We start from the raw sequence: 27,823 nt of genomic DNA, 5'->3' as shown, positions 1-27,823 counted from the left end.
CTGTTACCTTCACTTCATGGTATCAAAATCTTTTTTCCTATGTTTTTCCAAAAAATTCGACTTGGAGCTGTATATTGGCACCTTAGAACTAAGAGTTCAGTGATATCCCTGGAGTAGGTTTGGAGCTGGCAAGGCCAGTCTGAAGGTCCCTGCACCTGAAACTGTGCACATGTGCACAGTTTCCACATGGATGTGTGTTATTCCTATACCTCATATTACATATAATACATATAATGTAATGTATAATCTATATTTTATGTTTCTTTTATATAAAACATATCTTTTATAAGCTGCTTTATACATTGTTTTATTACCATACATTTAAATTATTGCACATTACGTCTATATTTTATATATTAGTATATATTATATATATATGTGGCTTTGGAGAACCAGCTGAGAGCTGACCCCAAGAACTAAATTGGAGTGCTGGTTGGACCTCCCTGAATTCCTTGAAAAGACTGTGGAGTGAATACAGTTTCTTGCCTTTCCGAGTAGTGTTTGACCCGTTAGCCACATCTGACAGAGGGAAGGACACCTAGAACAGCTTTACAGGGTCAGGCCAGGGAGCCAAACAGGCATTATCCCATTCCTGGCAGTTAACATAGATCTGGGGATTGCCTGGGGACTAGGATGGTGTACATCATGTACCTCCCAGGTACTTTCTATTTTTTAGCTCTGGAGACTTTCTAAGGGGGGTGTGTGTGTTCACTGGTGCTCTGTGCATCTCACTGCCAAGTGCAGATTCCTTGCAGTTTATAGAAACAGCCACAGGAAGGACAGGGCTGCCCATAACCAAAGGAAAAGGCTGCAGGTTCAGGCACTGCTTTAAAACATCCTGAAACCATCACAGGGAAATTGCTCAGTTGGGCTGTGAACCTTTTGCATGTTAAAATCAGCACACCATGGAATGCAAATGAGTAGGAAACAAGGGTGACTAATTTCCAGAGCTCTCAGATTTACTTGCTGTTAGGTACTATCCAAACTGGTAGTACTGAAACAAAGATTAACTTCTTTGGGCTTGGAGAAAAAGCATGTTCAGGAGAGAGGGGTTTTTTAAAGTTATTTATTAATTAACACTTACAATTTTTATATATATATAAAGGATGTACAGTTATTTATTCTTAGCAGTTATTTATTAATTAGCAATTATATTATAATAGATATTATTATACCCATCCAATGTTCTGAGAGAGATTTACACATCAGGCAACCCAGGCAAGGTGCCCTGGCGCGAGGAGTTGGGAATGTGCTGGATTTTGGCAGAAGTGCTGGAGTTCACCTGATGTTCAGGACTGTCAGGTGTTTATTATATAGACAGGACTGCTCTGTGTGGTCTGTGCTAAGGCTGAGGGAGCTTCTTCAGAGAGCCAGAGCTCTTAATTTTCAGCAAGAAGCTAAACTTTGTGCAAGGCATTGAACTACCACATGAATGGATGAAAGAATAGTAAACAGAAATAACTTTTAGTAAAAGAAGGCAGGTTGCTGGAGGGGTTTCTGTCTGACAGAGCTGCACTTAACTTGGGCCTGGATCTGTAAAAGATTTCCATAATTTCCACCGAAATGTGCCTGTGTGGATCTGGTCCGTTGCAATTATCTAGAATAGGAAAAATTGTAACAAATTCAATGATAGCAGTGTCAAAGCAGCCCAACTCCCAGACAGACAGGCTGGCAAGGCTTGCATTATAAAGTAGCTCTGAGTGGTTGTAACACGTTAATCCCAGCTCCCTCAATACACAGAACAGAGTTACTGTGCACAGGGACAGTTACAATTCAAGCCCTAAAGCCAAAATCTTTCTCAGGATACATTTAAGGTATAGAAGGCCTTCAGTTCTGGGCACTGTGGTTGCTAATAAAATGCATTCAGGTTTTAAAATAACCTTACTTTAGTGGTTTTTATTTGCCAGCTGTGGCTGGGGACAGCACATAAAGTTGAAGAACAGAAAACACAATCTTGAAACTACTCTTTAGAGGCACTAGGATAAGAAAATTGCTCTAATTTTTGGTCAGTCTTATGTCAAATGGACCCTGGACTGCATAGGACGCTTTAAAAAGCCCTGTGTGTATGAAAACCAACCCCATGAAAGTCTGTGTTTTCTTCCCTCAAAGCACAGGAACAGGCTGTCCAGGGCAATGGTGGAGGGATTAAATCCCTGGAGGGATTTAAAAGATGTGTAGATGTGACACTTGGGGACATGGTTTAGTGATGGCCTTGCAGTGATTATCTGAGAGGTCTTTTCCAACCTGAATAATTCTGTGATTCAGTTCTGTGAACTCCTGAGCCACATTTACAGGTAGCAGGTGATGCCTCTGTAGGGTTAATGCTGCCTGTGAGGTTAAAACTGCTTCTTACCACTCAGTATGTCACATACAATTCCCTTAAGAAATGTTATTAATTTTAATATTTCAATGAAGATTAAATCAGTTGATCAATTTGTTTTATCATAACAGTACTGTCAAATCTAAGTGAAATTTATAATTAATGCTTAATATTACTGGACATATTGCTTCCTACATAGCATTTTGCATATTTCCTCACTTCCTTTCTTTTCAAGCAGGCAGGACTAATGTGTCTGCAGATGTTTTTGTCTGAGTGAATTTTGCTTTCAAATGACTTGGTCCAAGGGGAAGGTGCACAATTTAGATCTTGCATTGTGTCTCAGGCTTTTTGACTGGCAGACTCCTGAGACAGTGATCTTTTTAGAGCAAATTTGAGCTTACTGAAGATGATGACCTTTTCAAAGTGATTTTTCATGAGATTGCTTGGGAGTATTTAATAGGCCATAGTTTGAAAATAGCTATAGTAGGTCATTGTAGCTGCATTGTAACAATCTACTGTTACAATTTTACTTCACATAAATTTACCTGATGTAATGAAAAATCCAGTTCTTGAGCAGGTATTAATGGCTTTCCATGCAGTGCATTACTTCTGGAATCTGAAAATATTTTTTGCTGTTAAAATTCAGGTGTTAGCACATCCCAAAACTACCTGTATCAAAAAAACCTTTCATTATACTTGCTCAGGCTCTTTGACTATAAATTTTAATGTAGAAATAAATGTGTTGATTGCTATAAATTTATTCTATCAAAACAAACCTCTAGTAAGGAGTAAAACTATTGGCAGAGTGTGAGACTTTTGTTAAAAACAACAACAAAAATTCATGTTTCTTGTAAAACTATTTCTGATACTCTCATTAAATTTTTTTTTCAGACTTGATGTTAAAAATATGCCGGAGGCATTTATCAGAATTATCTTGGTATTCATCTTACCTGTGATTGCTTTGAAATCTTTGTTGCTTCAGTACAAGGTAGAAGCTTACAGTTTCTATCACTGTTCTATGCCAAATTGCCTTCCAGTTAATGTGCTTACAGTGGAAACCCAGAGAAAATAACGAAAACAAAGAAGAAAGCAGGGAGCAGAGGGAGCTGCATGAAAATATTTTGGTGGAAATGTGTGGGTTTTTTTCCTTTTATTCAGACTTCTTGTGTACTATAGGTGGCTTCAGTCAGGAAGAACTGCTGAAAATATGGAAGGGCCTTTTCTATTGTATGTGGATGCAGGATAAACCTCTGCTTCAGGTATAGTAACTGGGTTTGTATTTGCTTGAGGGGGCCCCTCCAAAATACACTCTAATGACATTTAATAATTTAAAATGGACAAAATTATTGTGGTTTTCCCTTCCCCTGCAACCCATCTGTGGCATGTGCAGGAGAAGAGGTGACTGTAACTCAGTGATCTGAACATCAATAGATCATCTTTGGAGTCACCTTCTGAAGGGCAGGTGTAGCTGTTTACTTTTCAAAAGGAGAGCTAAAATAGATGCCTCATGAAATGTTGACTTTGTGTAACTAAAACAGTAACAGCAGGTTGCCCTTAACTGCAGCCACAACATTTGTGCAGATTTTAGTGTGCGAGTTCCACACTTCCTTTTCCTTTGTTAGTTCAGTAGCACTTCCTCTACTACCAAATTTGTCCCTACTGCATATTTTTGTCAACTTTTACTAGTTTGTCTCCCTGCTTTCCAAAGATACTGGTTCTGGAGTGCCAGCTCTCAGTAACCTCAATTTTCAGATCACTTGTCTGTATGAACAAGGTTTATGTCACACATAGCTCACAGCCCTCCACAGAGACCTGTATGACAGCAGTGCCCTGTAAGTTTTGCATCATTTATTAATTCAAATACATGGGGTTCTTCTCCTCCTAATTTAATTTTGTCTGCTGTCAGAAAGATGGTTTGTGCAGAGATCTGGTAAAATGAACAGGTTTTGTTACTCTTGAAACTTCTCTTCCAGCTGATCTAGTCCCAGTGCAAGGATAACTGCAGTACTAAAGCAGCTGTTGAGAGAATGTTTTTCATTTTGAGAGATGTTTCATGAAATTCACACTTCTTGTTGTTTGCTGGTCATATGTTTAGTGAGGAGACCAAACTCTAAAACATGTTACACTAACTATATTTATTTACTTTTAGGAGGAACTTGCAGCCAATATCTCCCAGCTTATCCACGTGTTTCAGAATACAGAGACTCGTAAGTACTATTTAATTATCTGATGCTTTGTAGGGTGCTTCCCTCTTGGTGGTTCCACTATCACAGTGCCAGAATAAAGACAGACGACAGAGGGGCTGTTTTGGTGGTTCTTTCTTTCCTTTTTGTCCAACTGGTCAGTGTGATTCTATTAAGGGAGACAGGAGCTGAAGGATTTTTCTGTCTGGTGCAGAAGAGTTGTGTGTTCAGTGGGATATAGGTGAGATTTTTGAGGACAGGTAGCAAAACAACCTTGTCCCCTTACTTCTCCATTCTGCATAGACTGTTCTGTGTATTTCCTGCTCAAAACCAGCCTTGTTTCATGAGCTATTAAGCTGCTGGTGTTCAAAATGCTTATGAAATGGAGTACTCAGTCAGTGCCAAAAATGCATGGGTAGAAATGGATGCAGAACAGATATTTTGTATTTTGCTCAAATATGTGCATATAACACATTGTGTGTATATAACACAAAATAGATACATATCTCTTCCTGTAATTAAACTTGCTTTTAAAAGTGGCTGTGTGTCTTTTCTTGCACTGTTCTCAAGTTTAATTGATTATTGCAGCAGTGTCAAGCCTGTCTTCCCACAGCTCTGTCCCTGTCACTAGGAGAATCCTAGGGAGGTGCATCCCTTTCTTGAGACCCTTTCAGTTCAGCAGAAGAGCCCACTGTGCCAGACATGCAGGTGTTTCTCCTTGCTCCCTTGCAGGACACCTGTTCATCCAGACATTTTGGCAGACGATGAACCGGGAGTGGAACGGGATTGACAATCTGCGGCTGGACAAGTACTACATGGTAATTATACCTCTCTGGTGGTGTAATTAATAAGAGGTAATTATACCTCTCTGGGTGGTGTTTTTTCCTAGAAAATGTGTGGTGCTGGCGTGCTGGAAGGCAGCTCTGTCTGCACATGCATTGGTGTGTATTGTGAGAGAAGACAAGGTATCATCTTCTTGACACATTGCAAGGGACGTTTGTTTTAAAGGCTTGCACTCACCACTGCATGAACCTAAAAGCCAGCACAGTTTATATCATGCTCAAGTGCTTTCCCTTCTATCATAGTGATTTTTCTCATTGATTTCTATACTGGAATATAAATACTGTCTCAAATGACACAGTATCAACATCACTTTAGATCAGACTGTTTAAAAACTCTTTTATGACTCTGCACTAGAACCCCAACTTTCCACCAGTAAAATATCCATTGTAGCACATTCAGTAGTCAGAATTCTTTCTATAGGAAACAGAATATTGTAACAGGAACTAAAATCTTAAAAAGCATACCTTTATAAAGAACAAAATCCCATTATCTTCTTTGAAAGAAGTTAATTGCAGGTACATTCACTGATGTTTTTTCTTTCCCAATATCAGCAGGTAGAAGTTATTTCAGTAAGTGAAGTGTTTTGAGCCAGTTGAATGTGGCTGTTTTACATGTGACTGTCTCTTAGTGCAGTTTTCAAGTAAATTAAACTATTATTGTTATCATCTGACCCATATTGTTGTGTCCAGTTTAAGCTGTGGCTTTTCTTAGATTAAGGCAGTACTTAATGAAGAAATCAGGGGTGTGAATCAAGAGGAAGTTGTATAGAAATGACAATGGATTTTTGTGTGTATCATATGAAAATAGTTTGTTGTCCTTTTTGCAGCACCCTTCTGTTGCATTACATGATAGACAATCTGTCAAAACATTCATGTGAGGCAGCTTCCACTTTGTGCTATAGAGGTTGATCAAGAAATCTGTTCATATTTCAGCCACAGTGGCTCCTTTACGTGTTTTCATAAACAACATGTTTAACAGATTTTGTGCTTTGCAGCTGATGCGTCTGATTTTGAGGCAATCCTTTGAAGTGCTGAAAAGAAATGAATGGGATGAGGGGTAAGCAGATTTCTGAATGCTGTTGCATCATAAACAAGTCACCCAATATACCTGCATTCAAATATATTTTCATTTAATAGATTCTTCTTTTTCATAGATGCCACTGTCATGAAGTCTTAATGTTAAAGGCTTATTTGTTCTTCATATCACTTTGTTTAGTAACATAGTAATGTGTTCCATGTCATTAAATTAAATACAGTATTTAATGTATTTCATTTTCTGATGTAGCCAGAAGAGCTATCCATGAAATATCAGCTACAGAGAGACTAGACAGGGAACCTGAATCCCAGAAAATACAGAAAAGGAATTTTTTTGTTTATGGTTTTCTGATTGGCTGTGACTTTTTTTTTAAGTATTTATTTTATTGTGGTTAATCATGGTGACTTCTCTGATAAGACAGAACTCCTTAATTGTAAACTAGCCTCCTGTTTGTTGTAAACATCAGTGGTTTTGGTTGTATTTCTTCCATATTCTATTAAAAGGCAAATAATTGCAGTCATTTGCTCTGTCTAGAGCTCTTGTGCCACTTATAAGCTTGTTGTCTTTAAATTGATGAAGAGATTTAAATCTTTTAATTGAAAGTGCTCGATAACCCAGCGTTAAGGTTATCCTTTCTCTCTTTCACTATCTGAAATGTGGGATGCACACAGGCACGTTTTTGTGGAAACAGAAAGGAATGCACAGCTAAAGGACATCCCATCCCTGCTGTTCCACCTTAATTTTGCACTGGGTAAATGCCCTCAGGTAGAAGGGATTAAAATGTTCCTTGACAGGAGCAGAAGGTGTGGGAGGAGGTTTGATAAAGCTGAAGCCCTTCTTCCCACACACATGGTCACCCAAACTGATTTCTGACAAGGTTTCTTATGGCTTTGGCCTCCATCTCTCACTGGGAGGAGGCAGTGTGGGAAGAGAGGATCATGATTCCTTTCTTTGCAGAGTGAGGGAGCTCAAGAAGTGCCTTTCCCTCCTGAATGGAGCCAAGAAGCTGCCTAGCATGACTTTCTTCCCTCTTGTCTTTTAAAATGCTTTTGAAGAAATCTGTATTAAAGTAAAACTGAAAGAATGTTTATGGTTTTTCAGTGTTTTGAATTCTCTTTGGGACTGGAAATGTTTATTCTGGGCAAAATTGCAGCAGGTCCTAAAGAATGCCAAGCGACAAAACTTGGAATATACAAAACTTCATTTTCCTGAAAGATAGCAATGATAGGCCTCAGGGTAAAAAAAGAAGGGAAAAAATTCAAATTGGGTAGCTGTCCATAACTGTAAAGAAGTGGAGTTTGTTTTCAAGACAAAAGTTTGTTTTCAAGGCAAATGAGGCATGAGCAATCGAATATTAATGTCTTGGGGTTTTTTCTTCTTTATTTCTTTTTCAGTCTAGTTGAACCATTGCTGCAGCTATTAATGAAAGAAGTTATGGACCCAGACAGCAATTCTCCCACTGGGATAAAGTTCCATTTCATTGATATCTATCTGGATGAATTGGCTAAAGTTGGTGCAAAGGAGGTTAGAAAATACTTTGTCATTTTATTCCTGATTTATGTGAACTGTGGCATGAAACATCTTAGAGGAAATGTAATTTTTAGGTTACTTAATTTTTAATGGTTTTAAATATAACAACACTGAGTAAGCATGAAGAAAGTGACTTACTGCAAGTTATGCTTTTGCTTTTGTTCATGTCTTTGACAGTGGGAATATGGTAGTTTCTCCCAAGTTCCTGAGTACTGCTATGCTGCTCCAAATTGAGGTTGGAAAATAGTTATAAAATAGTTAGACTATTCTCATTTCTTTGTTTCAGAGGGGACTCAGTGCAATTTCCCTTGTGTGAGCATGTTTTCCAGTCTTTGCTTTTGCAAAGGCTGACATAAAGCCTGCTCTTGGCTCGTTGTGTAGCACCTAAATAGAGGAGGAAAGTGAGCTTTCACAGGTGTCTCATATTTGCTTATTGTTGTCTGTGCATTGTGCAGTTCACCCCCCACATTCAGATGTTTGTTTTGCTGGTGACATCTGTCTTGTTCTGCTGTGTGTTGCTGTGACAGTTAATTGATGGCCCTTAATTTTGGCTGCTCTTCCAGTGGGGCAGAGTTTTGCAGCAGCAAAGCCAAGGAGCATCTCTCCTGTCCCTCCACCCTTCCTGCTGCCCCACGTTCATCCCAGACTCCTCCTCAGTTCCCTCCCCTTGTCTCTGGCCTCTGATACGTCTCTGATACTGATGGACAAAGCTGTCAGCACTTTTCCATTCCTATTCCTTGCAGTCTGTATTCACACCAATCCTGCCTGCAGGTTTTGAGGTTCTGGATTGTGGATCAAGAGAGAGATGAAGTCTGCACCAGAGAACTGGAGCCCAAATAATTTCTGCAGCTGCACAGTCACACAGCTGTAGTTAAGCCACTCACTGGAAGCCTGGAGAGGGGAGCAAGTCCCCTAGACTATATGAAATCACAGATGATGCTCATAAATTGGATTTTGAAGGGAAGAGTCTTTATCTTTAGCTCTGTTGTAGCTGAGAGGGTTTTGGTGCAAGCAGCCCAGTTAAGAGAAGCCCAAATCCTATTCTTGTCTGCTACAGACCTTTGGGAAAGTACACAAAATTATTTAAGCTTTCTCTGCCTCATGGTTCCTTATCTAAAGTAAGAAGCTTTGTTGTATTTCTGCACTCAGCAGAATAAAGTCTGCAAGGCAGTCAGTGTTTTGATAATACTTCCAGGGAATATCTGGAAGTTAGTGGTAACAAAAAGGCCCTGGATACCTCTGCCAGTTGGAATTAGATAATATGCTGAAAGGCTGTTAAAGAAGATCCCCCAATTCCAATTCCTGTACAAACACCAATATTCAAGGAATTTCAGTGTACACATGCAGTATTTTCTGTACTCACATTTTTTTTCTTTCCAATCAAACAGCTCACAGCAGACCAGAATCTCAAGTTCATTGAACCTTTCTGCAAAATTGCTGCCAAATCAAAGGAGTAAGTTTGATGAAAGAATAAATATTTTTTAAGAATTAAGAAACTCTGAATATGGTAATAAATGGATCAAAGAATCATAATTTCAGAATATGGAGAAAGAAGGGTATTTTTACCAGCAATGTGCACAGTCATATGAAGACAACTTGTGTTTATCAAAGCCATAGATAGTCTCCATGGATTTATAAGAACTATATCAACCTTTGTTGGTTAATTTGTCCAGTTATTTTAATTTTTTTAATGCATGGAGCAGCTGAGCTGCTTCTTTGCAGTGTAATACAGGTCAGCATATAAAGAGTGAGATTTGAGAGGGGCACATTAGCAGGACACTGCTTGGATTAAAGGATTTCTGTTAAGGGAGTAACAGGTTCACTTTCATCATCTGAAGAGCTTTGTCTTCTTCCACATTCTTTCTCATCCATTTTTGCTCAAATTCCCACTTTTTTAACCTGGGAGGGAGGGTGTTTGTGGTCTGCCTGTGGGCTCACCCTGCTCTCTGTGACAGTCGGCGTGTGCTCCACGCTGTGGCCACCGGTGTCTTTGAGATGATCGTGGACCAGTCCCCCTTCGCCATCGAGGACCTGATGAAAGAGCTGGGTACCACCAGTGACGAGGAGAATGTTTCTGAAGAAGGCAAACAGGAAGATGAAGAGATGCTTAAAACCAAAGGTAAGGAGGAAGCTCTAAATTGCCCTGGTAAGAGTTGCTAGGAAACAGGTTTCAGGAAACCTGTCTCCTGAAAATACATTTCTGCTCTGAACCAATCAAACACGTGTTCAGGGTGATGTAAGGGTTATTGTGTTTTCCTGTCTTCCCTTCAGATTTGCTTAATAAAGCTTGTTCTTTTGGAGTCCCTTATCTCAGACAAAATATTAATATTCAGTCTTTTTTCTATAATAGGAGACAGATCTCTGTCAAGAATATCAGCACAGAATGCTGAAAACACAGAGGATATCAATGAAAATGCTGATGATGGGATCGGGGCTGTTCTTCAGGTTTGTGGCTCTTTTGCTCTGTTACTCTGGTCTCTTTTTTTTCCCCATCCCTTTCAAGAGGTGCAGAAGTAAGGGGTGTTAATGGATAAACATGTTGGAAAATTTTAGTCTCTTGATTTATTGTAAGGTGGTATTTATGTAATGTGTGTTCTGTGAGTGGTAGTAAAATAAATCCATGTTTAAATTCCTCTTTCCTCTCTCCCATACCTTCTGTTTTCTGCTCCTCCCTTCCTGTTTCAAGAGTTAAAAAATGTGTGTGCTAAAAGCCAAGTCAGTGAGGGTGGGGAAGCAATCAGCCTAATTTTGATTGAACATGGATGATGGGATACATAGGAGAGAGGGTTATATGTTACAATTTGGGTTTTCTAAACCCAGGGCCAGTGCAGTGTAGTGATTCCGACAGATCCTCCCATCAAACACACTTGCAGGTGGATACCCTTCGTGTATCTGTGGCTTTTAAACAAGAATTAGGACATGGCACGCTTTAAATCTGATATTTAACGAAATATTTATGGGAGTTTTGAAGTGGGTTGGCTTCTCTCTTGAGTAAGAAATCAGGTTAGGAATGTTTGAGAAGTTCAGCTGTTCTGTTAATGAAGCAGCCATCTGTACAAGTCAGTGTGTGAAGGGGGCGTAAATTTCAACAGAGGAAAACATTTGGGTTTAAAGGAGGTGTCTGTTTCAAGATGTGTATCTTTACAAGTTACCTATTGAACTTAATACTTGATATATTTGTAACGCGAGTTGCACTGGGTTATCTTGCATGGATAAACTAAGAACAGCTGTGTTGTACTTTCCTCCAACAGTTTGATTACAAGGCTGTTGCTGACAAAATCTTCGAATTTGCAAGCAAGAAAAATACACCTTCCGTGAACAGAAAGCGGCTGTACAAGCTGGTCAAAAAGTGAGTTCTGCTGAAATACACCTTGTCCTAAGCTACTTTGGTTTTCTTTCTGCCCAACCTGTCTTGTCCTGACACCACTGTCATGCTGTTCCTCATTGGTACCAGCCAGCTGCAGCCAGCTGGGGTTTATCTGCACAGTGTGGGTTTGAACTGCAAGATGTGACATCAGCTTGGGTGTGATGCAAGGGACAGATGCAGGAAAAGTATTAAATTGTTGTTTTCTCAATACTTTCAGTGATTTAGTTTGAGTAGGGGGGTTACTGTGTCAGATCTCTTCTGGAGTTTGTAACTTCCTATGCAAAAAGATGTTATTCCTGTTCTGACAAAACCATAGTAAGTGCAGTAATGCTGTTCTGCTAGTGTTATTATTGGTACTGATTGTGTAATAATGTTTTGGTTTTTCTTTTCTCCCTTCCTCTCACCTGCAGGTTCCAGGACTTAGCAGAAGGTAAGGACTGAGCAGCTGATAGAAACAGTAGTCTCTGTCTTTATTTTCCATTAAATTAAATATAATGTTCCCATACAATGTGTATTAGAATTATTTTTTCCTCTTTTTTTAATGTGCATTTCAAGAATATTATATTGGGGGGTTTGTGGGTTTTTAAAATCTCATTAAGACATATTACACATATATTGGAGATGGCCAAATTCCTTTCACAATTTGAGCAACCCTGTACTTTTTCCTTAAATGAAAGATGATTATTTTTGCTTAAGCAAATAGGAGTGGGTTATATGTTTTTCTTTAAGGTTGGGTGGGGAAAAAGGAGTTGTTTTTTCTTTCTGTGAGAGTTATGCTGTATATGAACAGCGTAACTATTCATAGAAGCAGGACTCTCAGTTTTCTGATACCTTATCCTTCCTCAACAGGAATCTTCCCCCAAGACATTCCTGAAGAAGTTTCTACAGATGAAGATGATGAGGATGAATCTGGCAGGCGAAAGAGAAAGAAAAAAGCTGTCAAGCCTTGGCAGCAAAAAGAGCTGGAAAAAGTAGAAGGTAAGGCAAGATCAATATTTGGGAGAGAGACAATCTGCAGTGACTTGTGCAGTTTGGCAAAGTGTCAGATAAAAGCTGTTCTGAGGAAGGCAACACTATTGTTCAGGATGTGCTGATTTGTATCCTGTTGTGATGAAGGTTAAATGTGAAATTAAGTTCTCTTTGAAAGTGAGAGGATTTCTCTTCCTAATTCTGAGGCAAGCATCACCTCAAAAACTTCAGTCAAAAGCAGAACTGAAAGCAGCTGTTTGCATTGCTCCAGTAGGAAAGCAGAAACGTCTTAAAACAGGATGAGTGTTAGAATATAAGAATTTGGGGATATTGAAATACATAACCCCTGAGTTGCCCTTCTGATGGGCTTAACAGGTGGGTAATAATAACTCTTTATAGGGGTGTTGCTATGAAAAATAGAGTTGCCACAGGGAATGGTTTAGATCTTACCTGTGACAAGGCAAAATTAGCAAAATATTAATTAGGCCAGACGTCATCAGGCTGCAGTGTCCTGAGCAGCTGTAACAGTAAAACTGTGCAGGCTGATAACAGGAAAATGGTGCACCTATTTTAAAAGCAAAGAACAAAAATAGAATAGAATTCAGTTGTTGTAAGTGCCTTTGTGTTTCACATGTGTGTTATGGCATTCTTTTTGGGATGGATTTAGAGGATAAAGAAGACCTGTCAAGTGGGAAGGTGCCATCTGTTCCCCAGAGGAAGAGGAAAAAAAGGAAGAAGAGGGACAGCACAAGTGCTGATTCTGGAACAGCTGATGGAAATTGTGAGGAGGGAAAAGCTGAAACATCTGGATCCAATGCTTCTAGCCAGGAAAAGGTGCCAGAAAATAAAAAGGAGAGGAAGAGAAAAAAATTGCTAGTAAATGAGGCCAGTGAGACCACAGATGTAGCAACTGATACCAGAGAAAATCACAATATCTGTGTGCAGAACAGCCTGACTGACGCAGAACAGAGTAAAAAGAGTCAGCTGAAGAAAATGAATCCAAAAGTGCAGAATGTTCCTGCAAAACCAGCGTGTCAGAATGGACCAGCCACTGCCAGTGCAGCAGAGGATGTCAGCCCTTCTGTCACTCTGTTACCTCCTAAGGCTGTGAAAAAGAAGCAGAAAGCAGGGGCTGTGCTGGTGAATGGGGATCCCCCTGTGCAGCAAACTGACCTGAAACCTAGCAAGGAGGGCTTGCTGGGGACCCTGCCAAGAAAGGCAGGGGCTGAATCTGCACCCTCCAGAAAGGTCACACTGAAGACAAAGACGAAGTTAGTTGGTTTGGAAGGGATGAAAGTCTCCAGTCAAAATGCAGCAACTCTGAAAAAGAAGAGAAAAGTGAAAGAGGTGCTAAACTCTGTCGAAGCCAATGGAGTTCTGGAGACTGTATGCAAGAAAAACAGGAAGGTGGTATGTACCTCTCATTTTTTTTTCTGCCTGCTTCAGGAACTGCCAGACTCATTTTCTGATCTGGCTTTGGCTTTCTGAGCATGGGGCTGCATGGGCTGCTTGCTGATGTCATCATGCATTGTCACCAAAAAAGAACTTGATTCCCCAGAAATCCACACACTGCTATAGTGTCACACCCTCCTGTACAATGACACTAAATCCTGTGCCAGCCACTCAGCTGGAAGAACCCATCTAGCTGAAAAATGGGATGTTAGGGGCAAGATGGGACTGTCTTTTTTTGTGTTTTTTCCTTTGGTCCTTGGGTTAATGATTCTTTTGCATTGGGTCTCTGTTTGAGCTTTACAGCATGCTCACAAAGGGTGTCATATTTTGGCAAAACAGTGAGAAGTGGGAAGATGGAACATCCCTTCTGCAGCTGCAGCAGCTGCAGACTAGATTAGGATCAGCTCCTTGTGAAACTGCCCACAGCAATTCCAGGAGTGGCTTCTTCTGCTTGCTCACTGCTCCATCTTAAAAAAAACAATAGCACTGTTTGGGGAAAGGATTTGGGAAAGAGAATAGACACTGGAACATTGGAATAGAGAATATGACACTGTGACCTTTAATGGCTGTGTGATCACATGTATGAATGGTCCAGTTTTTATAAACACAACACTGTGTTTGTTCACTAGGAAGGTCTGATGACTTCTTCTTCAAAATTTATGCCTTGCAGTTTGGGAATAACCAATTTTTTTGACCTCTCTACCTTCACCCCCATTTTCTTCTTTGTAATAGGTAGAATAGTGTTGATTTTTCTAAATGATTTGAAAGTCAGAAAGCATTTTGCACTGTATAGTTTTGATAGTAGCTAAGAAAGAGAGTGCAGGTGTTCTTCCCTCTCCTGCTACTGAAGTTCTTTTTAACTGCTCATTTCCCATGTGCATATTCACTCTAAGACATTCAGGAGTTTAGTTACATTCTTGGAAGTGTTGCTGACAGTCTCACTTTGGTGGAAAAAAATTCATAGAGCACAGATGAGATTATGAGTACAAAAAAGAGTTAAAGCTTCATGTTTTGAGCCTATGAGCTCACTTCTGTTTGACTTATGTTTAAACCTGTAGGATTAGTTAAGTGGTGCAGCCTTGTATATGGAGATAGAGCTACTCAGTCCTTCACAGGAGAAAAAATTCATATTGAAACTTTGCTTAAATAGTAGTAAAATAACTGGCATTTTCTGTTTTTTGGTGATGAAGTGCTGAGTGGGAAGAGCCAAAAGGTTTCTCTCTCTCCCCACTATTCAGACTGCATTTCTCTCACTGTGGGGCTTCCAAAGTAGGAACCATTGGCTTTGTCTCCTACCTCAATATTCCATGTTTCACACCTGTGTTTTCTTTGCCTATAAAAGTTTAATTTGTAAGAAAACATGATTACGACACCCTCATCTCTTTCTGTGAGAGTTTGCTGCAGGTGACCAACAGGTTCCAAGACCTGTGATAGATTCAAGATGAGAAGTTCCTGCAGACTTCATGGGAGGGAGTTGTTGGCAGAACTTAGTGTAGGCACTGAGGGAAAGGCAGCAGCACAACCCCAGCACTGGCCTGTTGGCTGGCAAGCCGTGGGTCACTCTTCATGTGGAATTCCAAAGAAATTATGGCATTTGCTTTTTCTTGCTCAGTCCACATGATTGTGTGAGTGTGTGTGTTAAAAGAGATGGAGACAAGGAAAGGTACTTGGAATTTGAGTCAGGAGGAGAGGGAGAATACTGATGGAAGAAAGAAGAGATCAGGGTAGAGCTTAAAATGTACAAATGCAGAGGAAATTAAGCTTTGATAATTTTGTTTTCATTGCTTGAGAAATAACATGTTGTTTTCTTTCCTTGTTTTAGATATGCAATCCTGGCCTTGTGCCCAGAAATGAGGGGCATGTTTTGATTCTTGATTTCAAGGACAACACACACCTCCAGAGAGTTAGCTTCAAATATTCAGAGGAAAGAGGAGGAGGAGAAGGGGAAAAAAGCCAGACGAGATCAGCATTATTTCAGACTTGTCTCCACAATTCAGAAAAGGAGAATTCTTGTGGTTTTTCCTTTTATTTGAAGCAGAAGTGATTTTCAGATCAGGAGGCCATATCTGCTGTACATTTTCCACAGTTTGTCAGTGAATACCTTTGGAATTCCATGTCTGTAGGTTGATGAGAAGCATTACTGAACTTCTTCTCACCACAGTCCACAGACAGCAGGTTAGAAAGCTCTGCCAGTGCAAGTCCTAAGAATTGCCTTGTACTGGAGACAAGAATTGCTTTGAATACCGTAAAAGTATGAATTCTAGTCAGCAAACCAGTAGCACTACACAATAGCTGAATTTCTGAAAGTGTAGTCAGATTTCATACTCCATTTTTTTCTTCAGAGTTTTCATCTTAGCCCAAAGCTGTGTTTGTTCATTAGTTACATACCTTATTCATCCAGGGGTACCACAGAAGAGTTTTGGCTTATGGTGAAGGAAAAAAATGATCACTTGTGTGTAGGAGAGATGCATCAGTTGCAAAGTATCCTCATGCACATGGAGAAAACGTGTTTGTTTGCACTCTGCTGGGCTTGGCAGATCCATTACAAATTCTTCCTTTTGTGCTTTGCAATGACTTTCCTGTTTCTGCACAGAGCTTGCCTTAAACTTCTGCTTTCAGTCATGCTAATTGCAAAATTACCTGCTGGGAGCTAAACATGGTGATTGACTGATGTGAGTGTGTGGTCAGCACTGGTCACAGCACTAGGTATTAGCTAATACAGAACTTTGTACTGAAGCATTTTTCCCTTTCCCTCCTTGACAGGAAAGCACTGCTGCTCTGTCACCGTTAAAGAAAAAGAAAGCGAAACCAGGAAGTGATTTTGTAAAATTTGAAAAATCAACTGTACCAAAGGCAGTGTTCTTCAGGAAAGCCAGAAGCACCATCTCTTCCCCCAGGACACCCATGCAGGTGAGGTGATCTCACAAAGCGCAGCTGAGTCTGGGAACAAATGTCTTCCCAAGCAAGCTCCTCATCACTTGTGATGTCTTTTCCACTCCCTGTTAGTCTCCTAACATGAGCAGATATAACTGGAAATGCTGATGCTGTAGACAGAGTCACACATGGCTCCAGAGTTTCAGAAAATGAGTTAGAAATGTCTCTGAAATCTCTTCTTCCCTCCCCTCTGCTTTCGGCCTTCATGTTGAACACACACCATTCTGAATCTGCTTATTTCACAAGAAAGCAAAAACAAACTGATTTCAGTCTCACAAAGGGACTTTAAGCCTCCATTTCTTGTTTGTGGAAAGTGGCAACAGTGCAGGGCTTCAAAAGTCTGCCCTCTTCTCTAGACCTTTTTAACATTTAAAGCTTTTCAAGTCCTCCTAGCAGTTTGAAGCCCGAGTGCAGTGGGGCCAGTCTGTTTAACACACAAATATCTTCTTGTTTGTTGATGACTTACATAATGACATTAAGGAGAGTATGTGATTTCTGCACAAATGGAATATGTTTGCTTTTGGCTAGGAAAACAGTGCTGTATTAGCAGCAGTAGTGCCAGAGGACTGGGGCAATTCTAAGCAAAATGAAGGAAGTAGGCTGTTTTACATCAGTGGGTGCAAATGAAAGAACTCAAAGCATTGCCACAAAAATCTTATTTTGTTTTATGTCTTTATTTTGCTTTATAGCTGAACAAACTGCAGACACCTGGCTCCAAAAGAGTCACGTTTGGCTTGAATAAAAACATGACTGCAGGTGAGTCTGATGTGTGTGTTGTGTGTCCAGAGTCTCTCTGGTAACTGAGGAATGGGGAAGTGATAAACACTCACACACCTGTGGGACACCTCTAAAACAGGATGGTTCTGTTCCTGTCTCAATATTTGTGTTTAGTTTACAAACCCTCCTCAAGTTCCTTCCCAGAGGAGATGGTAAAGTTTAGGACATTGAGCCCTGCAGCTAGACCTGAGCAATTCCAGGGTGCTGCATTAGTGACCTGCAGGAGGAGCCTCATGGGTGGAAAACTGCAGCACGGTGCTGAACTTACCTTCCCTGAGCTGCCTATGTGCAGAGCTCCTCTGGAAACACCTGCACTTCACAGTCTTCATTGCTCACTTCTGTTTCCCAAGGCAAATATGCTGACATGCTGATAAAATCTGACTTTGTAGTAGCAAAGTTTGCTTTTTATTTTGGCTGCTTGTGGCTTATGAATGATCATGAGTAGATAAAGGTCACTTCCCTTCTGTAAGCAGGTGGTATTTTCCCTGTTAAATAAATGTCTTGCTCCATAGCATACAATTATATTCCATGTATTCATTTAGCTACTTTTTAACTCCCTGAAGTGTGCAAAAGGTCAAGTTCAAATTGAGAACAGTGTATTTAGGTAAATGTCTTCATGTTAATATAACACAGCTGAACAAAATGAAAAATAAGTGCCTCCCTGCTGGCTGAGGGGATGGCCAGGAGTCTCTGGAGCTGTTCAGCAGTCAGAGTAGACACTGCTTACCCACTGGCATCTTTTAAAGTGCAGTGAGGTGTTTTTCAGGCTAGCTGGAACTCTTGTGTCTGAGGAAAAGGCCCAGGGTCTCTGGTGCTCTATGGAACCATGGGGAGGGTTCACAGTGGATAGCAGCAGACCCTATTCCCCAAGGGGTGTCACTGTCATATTTTCTGAAAAATCCTTTTGCTCAGGATTTTTCTCCTGAGAAGCTGAGAACCGTCAGAGAAAAATGAAAATCATAATTATCTGATTGCTTCTCCTGTGTTTGGCTGCTTTGGAATGTGGTTGGAGATTGTTTATCTTAACAGGTGGTTGTTTGATTGGTTTCATGTGAATTGTTTTGACTTAATGACTAATCACCATCAGCTGTGTCGGGACTCGAAGCAGTCACAAGTTTTCATTATCATTCTCTGTATCCTTTCTCTCTTCTTTAGTATAGCTTTAGTATAACATTCTTTAATATAATATAATACCATAAAATAATAAATTAGCCTTCTAAGAACATAAAGTCAGATTCATCAATTCCTCCTTCATACTGGGGACCCCAAGAATACCACAGAGGGGCTCTGCTGAGAGATGGGCTTCACCACCATCTCTTTTCTCTGTCAAGGCTACTGAGGCCTGCTGGGCTTGAGGATCTAACTTAGTTTTCTAGGGCTGGGAAATTCCGCAGCTGACTGACAGGCGCAGTTATTCCAGGGGTTGCATTTCTTTGTAACTTGTTGGCTTGTTTTTCAACAGAATTCAAAAAGACTGACAAAAGTATATTGGTGAGCCCAGAAGGACCCTCCCGTGTGGCTTTCAATCCTGAACAGAAACCTCGTCATGGGGTGCTGAAGTCACCCACAGTGACCCCAGCAAAAGAACCCCAAATGAAGAGACCATTTACTATGTCAGCTAAGAAGAGACCAGCTGCTGTGGACTTCTTTTAAACCAACAAATGTGGCCTACTTTTGTACAGGACATTTTGCTAACCTAGAATGTTCTCTGGAGGTATTTTGAACTTCTTTATTTTTTTAAGTTAATACAAATTGTATATACAAAATTCTGATTATGACCTGGGTCATTGCTATTTTGAAACCACTTCAGCTCTACCTTGAAATACTTGTTTTGTCTTTTTACAGAAAAGAAACAAAACCCAATCTGTGCTCAGGTTTGGTCTACAAAAAGTGTGGTCTCTGCCCATGTCATTCCCAAGAGACTTGTCCATTTAATTAAGGAATGTTCAGGGTTTGATTGTTCCACAGATTTTTTTTTTGAGCCAGTGTAAGACAACTTGCACTTCATGCTGTTAAACTGTCTTTCATTAGACAGAGTTTAAATTGGAAAAAGGCAATGCAAATTTTAAGCCTACTTGGTCATGTATTTTAAAATTCTACTCTGTCGTTTATCATGTGTCACCCCTGGCATCCTGTTAATTCTTCTGGAAATAATGATTACCTTGTGTGTCTGTTTAATAACAGCTGGCCTTGGGTAGCTTTGCAGCTAGCAAGAGAGCTTTCCCTGGGATAAGAAACCCTTAGCTGTTGCTCAAGTGGTCACTGGTGCAAATAGACCTTCACAGCTGGTTGCCTGCTGAGTGGGGGACAAGTCACCCCATTGTTTTCAGTCATGCAAGTGCCAAAGCTGGCTTGAGCCTGTCACACTGTGAGCTGGCTCCTTCTCTTCACTGAACTGAAATTCATGCAGGAGAAATCTTTGATATTTCCTGGTCTTCCCCCGGCCCCCTCTGCTGCCTTTCCTGAAGGTCTGACAGGACTCCTGGGTTTCTGCTTTAGCAGCTGGTGCCACCACATTGAGCCAGAACTCGGCCCTCATTCAGTGCATGAACTCTGCCTGGACTGAAGTGAGCTAGATGGGTGTAGTGCATCTTTGGGTAGGACACATCTCTCTGAAAGCTTTGTGCCTCTCAGCACAGGGTGAAACTTTACAGCCCATGCAGCTTGGTTTTGGTTTTGACGTAGAATCAGATGTCCGCTTGGCATTTCTTGGAGTTCAGTTTTTATTTGGATATTTTATTACTACTCTGCGTGTTTTGTTTTAAATTTGCTTCTTTGGTAAAGATTGAGGTGCATTGCTGCAAGAGATCATTTATGTCATCTGAATGAGAACAGTGAGGAGGGGAAGAGTAAATTAAAATAAAACCTTTTTTGATACAATTGGAAGATTTGAAATCTTTCTTTGGAAATTTTCCTTATGTGAATGAGGCAAAGGCTTTGCAGCAGCTCTCTACAGTAGAGCTCAGCTTGGAAGCACAGCCTGGTGCCAGAGCAAAGCTCTGAAATTCATGAAGCTTCACACCAGTTATTCCTGTGATCCTGTAAGAGAGAGGGTGAACCTGCTTCATTACCTTGTCTTAGGATAACTGGATTATCAGTTAAATAAACTGATAAATGTTTATTTAGCTACTTCAGCCAGCAGAAGTACATTTTGTGACATATTTGCATACTTCAGTGCTGGTTTTTACCAGTCCTCTGCCAGATTACTCCTCATAAGCAACAGTATTGAAACTGTTCTTTTGTACCTCATCTACAATTGCTTCAAAATTGTGGGGTACTCCCAGATGGCTGGTTGGTCTCAGCTGCTCAATTCTAATCCGTCCCAGTTCTCTCACTGAGTTTGTGACAGTCCATGGTTTGTGGTACTGCCAGAAATGAATTTTGCTCTTGTCTTTTTCCATGTACAGTGAAGGACTGAATTTAATTTGGTTTTGGTATTGGTCTAGGCTGTAGCTCTTTCTGTGATCAATAAAGAACTCTGGAGAATACATTGATAAATGAATGATATTCATTTATGCAAGTATTGTTCATTTATGTTTAAAAAAAAAACATTGTATATTAGCATAATGGATTTTATTGACAAGATGATGGTAAGTAGGGTGTAACAGCCTGTTCAATATGTTGTACTGTTACTTTGTCCTGTGAGTGAAAAGTCTCCTGTGGAATATGCATAAAACCATTTGTATGTGCATGGCTGTGAATGCTTCAGGTTGGAGATGCCACATTCCTCCAAGGATAGAGATGCAAACAATCACTTGGTGGATCTGGTGTGCACAGAAAAATCCAGGATCCAGACACATTGGGGGTTTGGTTTGGTTTTAATACATATAACTTATTATGGAAATATATTGATTGTCTGGGTCTTTTTCTGTTGATTGGAGATCCACTGAACTGTTGTTTGTCCAACTATTTTGTTGCCCACAGTGTTAAACGGAGAGGGCAGAAATGGCAGTCAAGTTTTTATCTAAAATTTTAGTGATGTGGTTGCTTGTTGCAATGCATCCATAATCCATCTGTGCCATGAAACTGGTGCAGTGTTTTGTAAATATACCTGTGAGGTGGGTATTGTCTTTAGTGGTGTCTGGAATTTCATTCAGGAGAACTTTACAAACAAAACCCTACCACTGTCAATGCAGTTTATTCAGCATTGTTGGGTTACATTTGAATATATTACCCAAATTATTTGGATAGTGACAATGCCAATAAGCATTGAAGACAAAAAAAAAAAAAGAAATGTAACTCACAATATCCACTGCATGGACACGATGGTACTCTGAGGAGAGGTGTATTGGTAAGAAAAGAGAAAGAAAGAAAAACTCAGCTGACCTGTTTGATGTCACTTCATGGGGTTTTTTTTTCAGTGTTCTTCCAGCTCCCTAGCTGCCAGCCATGCTCTGAGTCAAAAATAATGTGGCCTAACTTTCAAAGGGCAGTGTTTTTTAATGATTGTATTTTTGTTACAAATCTGATCAACTTTGTCAAGCTCTAATAGTTTTTAATTCTTCATAGCTTCAAGAGTACTCAAAAGCACAGAATTAATTCAGCAAGGCAAAAAGTTGAAATTCTATTTCAATTATTGGATATGCAAGATCTCTTATAGTCAGTCTGTCAAAGCTGTGTGACTTGGAAAGTACCCAGTGCCCTTTGTCATGAATTACCTGCTCTGAGATTTCATTAGAGACAGGGAAAAAAGTATCATTTTATCTTCCTCTGCAAGAGCATTGTTAATACAAATACAATGTCTAAGAATTACATCATTTACTCTAGTCCAATAAACCATATTTTTTGTGGACATTGCATTTTGGGTAAATCCGTGATTTTGGGAGGTTGGAGAGGTTAACATCTGGGGGGCCACTTAAAAGCACAAAGTTATTCTTGCTGGTGTGCACCTGCTATATGTCTTTTCCTTTTATTTGGTAGTATAAAGAGCCCAAACTGAAGAGAAGGCTCAGACACTTTTGGAGTAGGCTTGGGACAGGACACAGCTGTTCATACACCTTGATCTTCAAACCTTTGGAACTTTGGGTTCCAAAGATAGGAAGTTCAAGGTGTATGAACTTTGGGTAAGAGATAGCAGCACCTAAAAGATTGCTCAAGAGAAATTAGTAGATCACACCCTGTCACTGCTTGATGAAAATTGAAAACTGAAGTGATAATGTGGCAAGATGTGCACTGCAGAGTGCCAGGATAGGTGGGAGATGGACACTTGGAAAGCTCTTGGTCTGCTTGTTACCAGCAGCACATCTGAAAGAATTGGTGTACAGTCAAATCCTGCACAGGGTGCTGCAACCCCACCTCAGGTAGTGGCAGGCCCTGCACCTTCTCAGGATCAATTAAAATTAATCAGAGGTTTTTGACAGGCACATAATTTTCAGGAATGCAGAAGTAATTATTCAGACAAAGAAAACTGATCTATCCCTACCAGTGTCACTAGTAAAGTTAAATCATGAGTCCTCAGGTAAAATAGGAACAGAGTTCCTTCTTGTGTAAAAGAGGCTGGCCCAGAGCCTGTGCACCATCTCAAGGGAGTGACACAGGGTGGCTTCAATATGGACACATGATCGAAAGATGCTGCTTTTCCAAAGATGCTCACCTGTGCCTGGTCCATCATGGGAGCCATATGGGACCAGGATAAGCAGCAGAGATCTGGAATTCTGAAACTGAAACAGCTGCAGTCTGTGGCCAATTCTGTGCCATTGGGGAAGCCATGCAAGAGCCCTGGGGCCAAGGCAGAGCCCTGAGGGACACCCCTCGTCCCAGCCTGCACCTGGACATGGAGCCACTGCCCACAACTCCCTGGCTGTGTCCATCTGGCCAGTGGCTGTGCCCTGAGGAGCCTCCAGAGCCAGGGCTCTGCAGGGTGGGGCTGGGGCTGTTATGTGGGACCATGTCCAAAGCCTCACAGGGCCCTCACTTGGGCCCTCACAGGGGCTACAAGTGCCCAAGGCCGGGGCTGCTCCATGCCAATTCCAGTGGGGTTGGCTGTTGAAGGGATGTGGGGTGTGGCCCTTTGTGACACAGGTGTGTGGTGCCAGGGCCTGTGGTGATGCAGGACACGGTGGCACCCAGAGGCCTTTGTGACACGGCAGACCCCGCCCTGCCAGAGGAGTGTCTGAGGGGCGTCTGAGGAGTGTCTGAGGGACGTCTGAGGGTGAATGAGAGGCATCTGAGGGGGGGGGGGCGTCTGAGGAGTGTCTGAGGGTGTCTGAGGAGTGTCTGAGGGACGTCTGAGGGGTGTCTGAGGAGTGTCTGAGGGTGTCTGAGGAGTGTCAGAGGGGCGTCTGAGGGGCGTCTGAGGAGCGTCGGAGGGGTGTCGGAGGAGCGTCTGAGGGTGTCTGAGGGGTGTCTGAGGGGCATCTGAGGAGCGTCTGAGGAGCGTCTGAGGAGTGTCTGAGGAGCGTCTGAGGAGTGTCTGAGGGTGTCTGAGGGGCATCTGAGGAGTGTCTGAGGAGTGTCTGAGGGTGTCTGAAGGGCGTCTGAGGAGTGTCTGAGGGGCGTCTGAGGAGTCTCTGAGGGTGTCTGAGGGGGTCTGAGGGGCGCAGAGCCCTGGGGTGCCCAGTCCCCTCAGAGCTGCTCTGCCAGGAGGAAGCAGCTCCCCTGAGAGCCTCTGTGGCAGAGCACGATGGAGCCGTTCACAGAGGCGGTGAACCCCAACTCCCCCCCTGCCATGGAGCAGCCAGGCCCATGCATGAAACCCCAGGTGATGGCCAGCCATGGAGGGAGAGGGGATGGAGGGAGCTGGCATGGGGCTGGAGAGCAGCTGCCTGGAGGACAGGGCCCTGTAGCCCCTGATGTGCCAAGGCAGTCACCTCCTTCCCCCAGAGCACAGAGCCAGGGCCCTGCCCCACACAGCCCCAGGTTCCCCCCCAGCCCCAAGTTCTCCCCCAGGCCCTGCTGCTCCCCCAGCCCCGGGTGCCCCCTCAACCCCTGCCCTGGGTGGCTGGAAGCCCTCAGTGAGCAGGGGCAGGGGGCAGTAGGGGGGACAGAGCTGCCAGAGCCACAGACTGTGGAGTGGGATTTGGCCAGGGAGGAGAGAGAGAGGGAACCCTACTTGGGCCAGGAACTGCCCCAGTGGGGAAAGGAGAGTGTCCAAGAGCTGTCCCAAAGGGAAGATAAATACCAAGATCTGTCTCAACTGGAATTTGAGAGAAACCAAGAGTTGTCCCATGGGGAAGTTGTGACATGCCAGGAGCCTTCCCAAAAGCAAGATGTGAATGTCCACGAGCTGTACAAACAGGACGACAAAAGAGACCAAGAGCTGTCAGAGGGTGAGATACACCCAGAGCTGTGCCACCAGGAATTTGAGAGACACCAAGAGCTATCCAAATGGCTGGACATGGGAATCCAAGAACTGTTCCAAGAAGAAAACAACAGAAACAAAATGTTCCCCCAATGGGAACACGCCTTTGACCAAGAGCTGTCCGAAGGAGAAGTCAGACTATACCCAAAGCTGTCCCAAGAGAGAAGTGACAGTGACAAAAAGGAGTCACAGAAGGACTTGGAATGCATCACCATCCACACTATTTGGATCAACCCCAAGTACCCACAGCTCCTACAGGACCTTGACACTGCTTCCGAGGACTCGGCCAAGGCAACAGCTTCTCCTGCCTTGGCTGAGCAGGTGAAGGCAGCAGGGGCACAGAGCCAGGGCCCTGCCCTGCACAGCCCCAGCAGCCCCCCAGGCCCCTCAGCTCCCCAGAAGGGAGCTCAGGCCCTCAGGGAGCAGCCGGCTCCCCCCAAGAAACGCCCGTCCCGCTTCAGGCGGGTACTGCGGGCGCTGCTCCGCTGGCCCTGCCTGAGGGCACAGCCGGACAATCAGTGCCCGCTGCCAGCACCAGGCCCGGCCCCACAGGCCCAGAGCCTGCCCGGTGTCACATGGGCTGCCTGTGATGGCCAGGGCTCAGGGACATCAGCTCCTTGTCGGGAGAATGGCCTGGCTGAGGCTTAGGGCTTGAGAGGCACCAGCCATGTCAGATCCAAGGGCAGGTGCACAAAGCCTGGGGAGAAAGAGTTCCTGCTCAGAGGGGACACCAAGGATGCAGAGTGACAGCCACAAGGACATTCGGCACAACTTCCCAGATAAGGACAAAACTCATAAAGCAAACTCAGCAACTGTGCTGAAAGCAGCTCCAGCTGGGGAAAAGGTACTTCTGGCACGGGGAGACAGCAACTACCAAATCCTGGCCCAGTGACCCCAGAAACCCAGCAAGAAAAAAGTATTGTAGAAACAGGCGATCCCCTGGCCAGGAAATAACGTGCTCTGACTCCATGATTCAGAAGGCTGAACAATTGCTTTATTAAGCTATTCTATATTACACTTATACTATACTAAATTACGTACTAAAAAGATACTCTACTATACTACAGAATATTACACTAAAGAGATACTAAAGAAAACCCGTGACTGTCTCAGACAGTCGAACACAGCTTTGACCCAATAGGCCAAGGAATCAAAACAACCTTCACCAGTATCCAATTAACAAATCACTTTGGGTAAACAATCTCCATAACACATTCCACATGTGCAAAACAACAGGCGCAGTGAATAGAGATAAGAATTCTTTTCTCTTCTTCTCTGAGGTTCTCACTGCCTTCCCCAGGAAAAATCTTGGGAGAGAGAATTATGTCTCTCTCTGTTCACAGAATGTGAATACCACAAAAAGGAACCTCTTTAAAAGAAAAGAAAGACTGAGCATAGAGAAAGATTAGTTAGAATTAGGAAGCAAAGGAATCTTATATCCAATAGAAGAACATATTAAGATATTCATATTAGCTAATTATAAATTAAAGTTAATAATATTAGCTAACAGAATATTAGCTAACAGAATAACAGAAACTATTATATTAATATTTAATAAATAGCAAAAACATAATAGTATTATAACACACAAATTAAGTATTCCATATTATTTAATATTTACAGTATCTACATAGATTTTTTAATAATGAATATATTTTGAATATCATAACATATATCATGTATATATGATATAGAACATTATATATTGCATGTATATGAATTTAATATCTAAATATTTAGATATGATACTTTAAAAATAGTAAAATAATTTTTAACTGAAATAATATGTGAAATTAGTAAGAGAACCATATAACTGGTAGCCAATGAACATGAATGCCTTTGTTCACTAAAATGTATAAATAGTGAAAAGTTTTGATAGTTACTGTGCTGCCTTTGTGGATTTGCCACGCAGCACCTCCTCCTGTGCAGAACTGTAAATAAAGGAAAGAGCTGAACTCTGTGTGGGGATTGGCTTCTTGCACACGGGGTGAAAGAATCCCTTTTGGCACAGCAGCTTTGCCATGGCCACGTGGATAAAAGCTGCTGCTTTTCCAGGCAGGCCCAGCTGTGCCCGGCCCATCTCGGAGCCAGACGGGCGCAGGCAGAGCAGCAGAGATCTGAAACTCGGCGGCTGCGCGGTTGCTGTGGCCCAGACAATCCCACAGCAGCCACGAGAGCCCCTCTGGGAACGAGCACCAAATCCCAGAGGGCACCTCTGCCAGCTGCTCCCCGAGTCCCTGCACCGAGGAGTTGTGGTCCAGGTGTTTGGGGAACCTCCTGGGGCTGCTTGGACAGCTGTGTGGTGTTCCAGTGCGCACCTGGCAACCTGAGTTCCCCCACAGGGACAAGGGCAGCTGATTTGGAGATGTCCCTTGGTTCCTTTAAGAATCCTTGGTGTTGACCTCCTGGCTGGGTGGCCAAGAGCAGCCTCCCACAGTGACACCCTCTCCCTTGGTTTGTCCCTCAGTCCTTCCCCACAGGCTTTCAGGTGGCCTTGCCAACTGCAGCTCTGGACATTCCAGTACCTCCAAAGCTCAGGGCAGCGCCCTGTACGCTCCCAGTGGTGCCCTGCACACTCCCATTGCAGTGCTGCTTCAGCTGTCTGCAACGGGGCCTTGCCTGTTTGTATCCACCATGGTCCCCTGCCTGCACACCCCATTTGTGTTCACACTCCTGCTCTGCACACACCCTCTGCACTCTCATACTTGTGCCCAGCACACCTATCCCATGCACACATCCCTGCAGCACCAACCCCTGTGCTCAGCTATCTGGATGTATGTGGCACTTTGGGATGTGCTTTAGGGGTGGTGATGGTGCTGCTGGGATGATGATGGAACTGGATGGTCTTGCTGGTCTTTTCCAGTCTTGATGATTCTGTGACTCAGGGACTGCCTCAGGTACAGCACCTGGCACTTGGCCTTGTTGAACCTCGTGAGGTTCTTGTGCTTTCACTTCCCAAGCTTGCTCAGGTCCCTCTGCATGGTCCCATACTTCCATAGTGTCACCTGCCCCTCTCAGCTTCTCATCCCCTGTAAACATGCTGAGGGTGAGCTGGATTCACTGTCTGTGCCATTGGGGAAGCCATGCAAGAGCCCTGAGGGACACCCCTCATC

At 42.5% G+C, this 27,823-nt stretch overlaps 1 protein-coding gene across 1 annotated transcript; it reads left to right on the top strand.

Annotated features, from left to right (window-relative positions):
• Positions 1-3,463: 3,463 nt before the first annotated feature.
• RRP1B (ribosomal RNA processing 1B) lies at positions 3,464-20,908 on the top strand. Its single transcript, XM_031062138.1, has 15 exons — positions 3,464-3,579; positions 4,470-4,527; positions 5,236-5,321; positions 6,341-6,402; positions 7,776-7,905; positions 9,300-9,364; positions 9,867-10,030; positions 10,262-10,356; positions 11,163-11,260; positions 11,689-11,708; positions 12,128-12,256; positions 12,915-13,657; positions 16,463-16,609; positions 17,323-17,389; positions 18,873-20,908. The coding sequence occupies exons 1-15, from the start codon at positions 3,550-3,552 to the stop codon at positions 19,061-19,063; spliced, it is 2,085 nt and encodes a 694-aa protein (XP_030917998.1). The 5' UTR covers positions 3,464-3,549; the 3' UTR covers positions 19,064-20,908.
• Positions 20,909-27,823: the final 6,915 nt, after the last annotated feature.

Source organism: Geospiza fortis, unplaced genomic scaffold, assembly GCF_000277835.1.
Source record: "Geospiza fortis unplaced genomic scaffold, GeoFor_1.0 scaffold17, whole genome shotgun sequence".
Classification (NCBI taxonomy): Eukaryota; Metazoa; Chordata; class Aves; order Passeriformes; family Thraupidae; genus Geospiza; species Geospiza fortis.
The sequence above is the reverse complement of the archived record's forward strand: the minus strand, read 5'-3'. Positions and strand labels throughout refer to the sequence as shown.